At 41.3% G+C, this 7,693-nt stretch overlaps 1 protein-coding gene across 1 annotated transcript; it reads left to right on the top strand.

The window, feature by feature from the left end:
* Positions 1-255: 255 nt before the first annotated feature.
* Positions 256-6,694, top strand: LOC115322288. The gene is made up of 5 exons (XM_040211390.1): positions 256-339; positions 988-1,145; positions 3,355-3,428; positions 3,640-3,720; positions 6,573-6,694. The coding sequence occupies exons 1-5, from the start codon at positions 256-258 to the stop codon at positions 6,692-6,694; spliced, it is 519 nt and encodes a 172-aa protein (XP_040067324.1).
* Positions 6,695-7,693: the final 999 nt, after the last annotated feature.

Here is a 7,693-nt window from a genome sequence, read left to right as displayed (position 1 = left end):
CGTCTAGGTTCAAACCGCCTAATAATTGACCGCTCCTCAGCTTCAAAGCCAAAGATAAAGTTCTACGAAACGCTACCAAATTTAAAAAAAAAAAATTGTCGCCGAGGGTATGGGCTTTGGAGGACATTTTCCCGCGAGTAAGTTTCGAAAAAAAGAAATTGCTGGATTTTGCCGCCCGGTTTAGGGATCAACACATTAGGTACAAACTTTCGTTCGATAAATTGCATGTTGGTAATAAAAGTTATGTGTATAACTATGCTACCGAAACTGTCGCGCCTGTTCAAAGACCACCTGAAGTTGTCCGTGCAAACGACTGACGAAACCTGGATGTACGTCAACGTTTTGTTAGTCCGACATTGTCCTTTTTCGTTGAAAATTTGTGCAGTTTACTTTCAAAGCAAGATGAATTTGAGTACATTACCGCCTCTTGCAATCCTGACATAATAATTCGAACTCAAACTTGGTTGACGCCAAGAGTAGACAACAAAGAGTTAACACTGAACAAATCATTCATCCTATATCGTAAAGACCGCCCAAATGCAAGAGGCGGTGGTGTTTGAGTTGTTGGTGTTCGGTTTTCGTGGTGTTCGTGGTGCTCGAGGTGTTCGGTTTTCAATTTGAATGTGCTTGGCATTGTGTACAAGACTTGAGCCAATTAAGGGACCCTCTGATGTTGTTCTTTCTTGTTTGATCATTTTTTTAACACAAAGTATTATATGTATTGTGCTTTTGTATGAATTAAATGAAATTTCAGGTTGAAGTCTTTTTTTTCTTTTCTAAGTCTGCTTTATTGTGTGTACTTCCCATTGAATTATTACATCAATTAATTATTCGAATATATGTTAGTGATTTCTAAATGTCCGGAATTGCTTTGAGCTCGTCCAAATTAACTCATAACTTAGTGTCTCCTAAATAAACCTACGCAAGGTATATTCTTTTTGTAAAATTATTAATCATGAATTATTTTGCTTCAACACCAACGCGCAGGGCTTCCCGCTCGTTGAACGCTGGCACGTCTTGTACAGGAACTACGAAGAAGACCCTGTATTTGGCACTGATAAGTGTATAAGGTTTTATCAGGAGGATTCGGAAAGCAATGGTGAATATCCGATTACCTTCGACAATGGACAAGACACTGAACCTGTGTGGGTATAACTTTGTACGCATCAACCTCCGAAAATTGAGGATAATAAGGCAAATCGAAAGAACGTCAATCAAATATTTCCAGAAAAAATGAAAGCATATCACAAAGAAAAAGGGGAAGTGTTTTGCTACCATAAACGTGTATATAAGAATTTTCCGACTTAGGCGTTCCTACGATGGCTTATTGTAGGAATAAAATAAAAGTAAGAAAAATAGAAATTCTGACAAAACATATATTTCATTTGGCACTACGGTCCCTGAGACCTTGAAAACACAACTCGTGGCCTGTCCCAAAAGTCTCATCATGTCTCCGAAGCCAATCAGGTTACGAGATTTAGCAATAAGCACCCTGAAGAACGAATAACTACACTCTCAAGAAAAAAGGGTGTCAAAGGGTGTATTCTTACACCCTCTGTCCCATATAATACACCCCCAAACTTCAATTCGACGTACAGCGCCCTACAGTCGAACAGACGGCCCGAAATTTTACGAGGGGCTTGATAGCCGTGTGGTACAACTTATTAAAATAGCTAATGTACGTTTTACTGAACACGAAAAAAATAATTCGGGTTTTCTTGGCCCCACTGTAAATGCTTGGTGTATTCTTTACGTGGTCTTTGATACGTACTTTAGCTATTTAAAATGTTGTACCACACGGCTATCAAGCCCCTCGTAAAATTTCGGGCCGGATGTTCGACTGTAGGGCACTGTATGTTGAATTGAAATGCTGGGGTGTATTATATGGGACAAAGGGTGTAAGAATACACGATTTGACACCCTTTTTTCTTGAGAGTGTATGCAAGGAGCGGGAACATTACAAGCCACGCCCAGCCTTGGTTTAGCTCTCATGACTAAAAATAGTGAAACTTTTACTAGTCCAACTAGAACTGATTAGTTCCGTCAGTTCCGAATAATGGTCGAAAAGTAGAATGTCGATTCAAATATTCGATAGCAAAATATTTACTTGCAATGCACTAAACTTAAACAAATACTTCTTAAGCCAAAAAATAAACGCCTACGTGTTTATTTTATCGCAAGTACGCCGAACGAAGAGCGCCTAGCAGGAATAAAAACGGCGCTTGAGACGCAGCTAAAGAAGGTGTTCACCACACATGTACACACATGTACACACATTCTCGTCTGTACATGTTTACACACGAGAATACCGTGGATGGAGGGCGTTCGCAGCGGGCTAATGCACACATATGCCTCAACCATTACAATCGAAGCCTTGTTCTGTTTTTTAGACTTAGGCCGAGTAGTTATTAAATTATTATTTTTCACTGATAAAACAGGGAAGGGAAAGCTATTTTTACCCCAGGGAGCTAGTTTTTATAAAAATAAATTGTACTTCGTGGTACACCTTACTTCTTACACCGTCTTCCGAGTCACTAGTCCGTGACGTGATCTTGGGCGATAGGGAGCGTCCATTGTAGTTTTCCAACAAGCTCGCGAGCTCCCCCCGCTCTCCGGTGGCTCGGAGGTTTTCGCGTCGAATTAATACACCTCTCAAGGTCTGTTCAGTAACACCGTAGAAACACAATCAGTTATCATTGCTTTTGAATGCCACCGGCAACCCTTCAAAGGCAAGTTAGAAAACTTAAGTGTGAAGTTTGTCGACGTTGCAACGCACTCACAAAAACTGTTGAGTGACAGTCGTTTGAGTGCGCTTTAACGTCGACCAACATGAACAACCAACTGGCCCACTCTCAGGTTCTATAAGTGTCAATTTTAGTGTTTGCTATTAAATATGGAAGTTGCGGAGATGGAAGGGTTTGTTCACCTTGATTATGTGGTGCCGAAAACAAAACAGTTTTCAGACGAGTTTCATAAGGAACAATCTATTTTTTTTTTCTTCAAAATGGTTAGTCATTTAAGACTAAACGCTTGCTTGATTTAGATTTAGCAGAACACTGCAAGGGCCTATATCTCACCATAATGATAGCGATCTTCAATAAACCCATCTTCATGTACAGCGGCATTTCATGTGCCAAATAATTTGGAAACTCGAACAATGCGAATTTAAAAATGAATTAATATTATTCGCGTAAGCTATTCGGTTTGACGTGAAAATCAAAAATGAGGTAACCGCCGTCGGTATTCTGTCTTTTTAAAAAAATTATTGTGTTACTTTAAATTTCTATGGATTTAGTATTTTCTCCTGTGGCATCAATTTATTATCACAACCATCGTATTTGACACTATTTGCAGCCATGGGAAGGCAAAGCTTGAACCCTCAGAAGGATATACCGTAATGAATCGGGTTCTTGTTTTTTCCGAAGGCCGTGAGTATATGTTTTCAATGCCAACAAACATGCATCTGGTATACTAATTGTAAGCCTGCTAGTGCTCCAATGTTTCGCTATACAGTTTTTTTGTTATGTCCGTGTTTGCTAACACATTCTGTCGTCCGAATTTTATTTTAGTTGATAGTAATTCTTTAGATATTAATCCGCCTAACATCTATCATGGGGGCTTTTAACACCGACATTGCAGAAAAAGACCCGCTGACCGTGTACACGTCTTACATGGACCCGGATGCAAAGTGCGGTGTCACGAGGAGCACATACGCTAGCGGTACGTGAAGTCTTATATGTGTAAACCCAACTTACGCTATAAACGAGAGCAATCTTGGTAGCAGTTCTCAATTGTATTTAAGAGCAGTGTCACGGAAAACGTACGTAACGCATTGCAACTAACACATTACTTGCATTTGATGACATCTCGGTTAAAGAGACAACAACCGGCCCTTTTAAAGAAAAGTAACGAGTAACTTAATCCTTGTTCCGAGTAGGGAAATATGGTATTTTCGCCATTTTAACAAGAACGTAAGCACCAACGTCTCTTCCCCGACTCACGTCGTCACCCTCGATTGGAAGTGAAGGCCTAATCGACAAAACCTGTACATTTTGCAAGGAACCTTTTTGTCTTGGATAGCGGAGCTTGGATATTGAGATACACTATTGCCGATAGATACGGGTAATTCTAAAGGGGGCGTACAAAAATGCTTATGTCCTGAATTCATTATGAAAAAGCGAACGATACGAATGGGTGATTAATAAGTTTTGCCTTCTAGGCAGTAAGATTTCTATTGAGTAAAAAAGTAAAAAAGTAAAAAGTTAAAATATTGTCCCCTCCAACGGCGATGCACTTCAGCTACCGGTGCACAACTTTCCGGAACCCTCCGTAAATGATTAAGGGCGGTTGTTGAGGACACCGACGGCGTACTGCATCGGTAATCTCATCGTCGAACGCAAACCGTGTACGCTTCAGGATTTGTTTTTTAACGAAAAAAAGTTGGAAGTTTGATGGAGCGAGGTCCTGGCTCTAATGTAAATTACGCAAAGCATCTTGGAACTGCAGTTCACCCAGGGCGACTTTAATCTTCTCAGCGGCCGCCCTAAATTATCTACGGCGACATGCGGAGAGCAGTACGCCGGTAGCGGAAGTGAATCGCGGCCGGTTGGAACTAGAGGGTGTCCCAAGTCACCAGGCTTGATCTAAAATGGACTATAAAAATTGACACCTGCACGCAGATCTAAACTTTTTGTCAAAGGTGCATTTCACAGGTCGGGGTTTCTTGTAAAATTGCAAAGCGTAGCTCCCTTTCTGTAAAACATAGGGCGAAAACACTTACCAAGGCGGGCGACGACGCAGACGACCCAATCGAGTTGCGGGGTGCGTTTGGCGCGCGTATTGATAGGTGGCGTCGGGAGCATCGTCCGAAGGAGTAGCCGGCCAGCGAAACAAAGCAGACGACATGCAGACGAAATCCGTTGGCAGCAATAGTGCCGTCGCGTCCTTATGCCAACGCGTATTGTTTTCCTTTAAAGGAATGGTGAACCGAAATTTGGATTAAAAAAAAAACAGTGGCAAGAGATGTAGGCGGGACGCTGCAATCCGTACAACACTACTCGTGAGGCGATATCTCAAATGGACGGCCGTTATTTTGGAAAAAGAGGTCGAGATTGAACGAGGCCGACGAGGCGCGTGACCGTAAAGATATCTCGTTTTCTCCTCTCTATGCTTCGTCCCTCAAGGCAGCGAGGCGGAGAAGACGCGAGGCCGTTCCCTCTCCCTCTCGGAGATACACGACGTAAACATTAATGTCAAATGCGCCTCCTTTTTTGAAAAATACGGTCGTCCGTTCAATTCATCGTTGTATGAGTGATGTTTTGGTGTTTGTAGCATCCCGTTGCACGCTTTTTCCGCCGTGTTTTGTGGAATCCAGATTTCGGTTCAGCATCCCTTAAAGTTTTGCTTTTCTTGTTCGCGTTCATTTCTTAATGAAATGTACATCACAAAAAAAAATATATGCCTATTTAAAAAAAAAACAAAAAAACACCATGGTGGTCGTGAGCAGTCTCGTTAAGGAGGTAGTGCAATCTATTATTACGAACGCCGAACCCGCCCTACTACTCGACTTGGTCGTCTGGGTCGCCGTCGGCGTTCACCCTGGAACGATTCTTGGCCCAATTTTTACAAAAAAAAAAGCTACGCTTTATAATTAAAAAAAAAAAACTACCTGTGAAATACAGCTTTGACTAAAAGTTTAAATTTTTACGTGCATGCGTTAATTTTTACCGTTCATTTTAGATCGAGCCTGGTGACTTGGGACACTCTACATATATATAAAAGTTGGTGCTGCTAGAGAAAATAAGATTCTAAATTTTTGTATCATAATGCAACGTTATAAAAGTCCATCACCAAATAAAAAATTTACAGGCTATGAGGTAAACCTTATTGATAACCTGTCTTATTTTCTGTTCATGTGCGAGAGGTAACGCGTCAGATAAAACGCTTTTTCATGTTTTGCATGATTCCTACTCCAAACAATAAGTTAACTTCTAAAATAAATATATTCCCCTCTATGTTCAGAGGACTACCGAAGATGTCAAGGAAGGCCGCTGTATATTTTGACATTTACGTGAGCTGAAGTCTGTCTAAAGTTTATTACGAACTAAAATAAAGAAACTATATCAATATCAGTTGTTTTTTTCCTGTCGCAAAGCGTAAACCTCGTGTGAGCCACAACTTCAAAACTTAAGTCAAAGAGAGTGCATTAAACATTTCTGCAACGCCAATATTCGTTCCCGCTTGCATGGTCCATTACTCTCCACTGATGAAACGTGGACCATTTTAAGTGACTCGTTCAATCGACGTTAGTGGTATGTAAAAAAAAAGCGTATACAGGAACCTGTTTAAAGAAATAACATGAACAACACAATAACACGGCCTTTGAAGGTTGTTTATTCTGCTTCCGGAACTTTGGGAAAAAGCATCAAAACCGTGGCTTACTCAAATTATTTTATTTTCCCTAAAAATAGGAAAAAACTTCGTTTATGATCTAGAAACCATTAACGGCACATGTATACTTTTGGAGTAGCCTGTACATGTCTGTGCCTAACCCACATCTTTAATCGTTGCAGACACTGCATGCATTGTCGCAGTTCCCGAGAGTCAACTTGGAAAACAATTTACCGCTTGTGATTTTATATACAACCTACTATGCGGTCCTGAGAAATTTCCAATTCATGACGACAGCTGTTAGGATCAAGAAGGCAATACCCTGGGCATTTTGACGCTTAAAGTTTGAATGCGCAAATAGACTGATTTTGTAATATTTGACGTTAACCGGTTGTAGGATTTGGAGAAGTGCCAATACAACTGTGAAAAAGGATGACTTTATTATTTCCGCCACTTCAGCGAGGCTGCGCGTTAACGGTTGAAGAATCTGAAAATGCCTTCCTTAAATTATGTTGTAATGAGCACTCTAAATCGACTTTATCCGCTATTATTTCGTATGAATACACTATTACTTGTTTAATATTCCAAGGAATGTTTGATTCATTATGTTGTAAAGGTGGTGGGAATTTATATTGAAATAAATCACGGTTGAAGGTTAATTAAATGTTTTATGTGTTATTCGGATGTTAGTTTGCTTATAATGGGTTGGAGGTTATAAGCGACCTGTGGTAGGCCACGACAGAAAAACATATGCAGACATTACGGTTACCTTTTAAATGTGTGCGAGATAAGCAAGTGCTTCATCAACAAGTTGTGGACTTTGCGGCCCATCACTCCGCGAAGGAACTCGCGGTCGGCGCCCGGCGCGCAACGGGCACGTGAGCCACGCTCAGGCTCGAGCAGTGGAGTCGTTCGCCGCAAGCAAAAAGTAAAGGTTTGTGTTTTGAGATCTGCCTCGTTGGTCCTTCTTTCGGGTGAGCAGTATCACCAAACCCTACAAAGTCAAGAATATAGCAATGCGACAATGAGTGGCGCCATCAATCGCTTCACGTAAGCCGAAAATTGCTCAAAAGAGCATCATTTTATTACCTGAATTTTCCACCTGAATAGAAACGTCCCCCGCTCCAAAAACCCGCAGACCCATGGGGTTATAAACCGTGTGGGTCCCACAGAAATTGTGTGGGTGTTTGGGTTCCTATGAGTCCCCGCACAATTTGTTTGGGTGTGTGGGTCCCCACAGAGTTTGTGTGGGTGCATAGGTCCGATGAGTCAACGCACAGTCTGTGTGGGTCTACGGAAGCTG

The sequence above is a fragment of the Ixodes scapularis genome, unplaced genomic scaffold, assembly GCF_016920785.2.
Source record: "Ixodes scapularis isolate PalLabHiFi unplaced genomic scaffold, ASM1692078v2 PGA_scaffold2__306_contigs__length_199485367, whole genome shotgun sequence".
Classification (NCBI taxonomy): Eukaryota; Metazoa; Arthropoda; class Arachnida; order Ixodida; family Ixodidae; genus Ixodes; species Ixodes scapularis.
The sequence above is the reverse complement of the archived record's forward strand: the minus strand, read 5'-3'. Positions and strand labels throughout refer to the sequence as shown.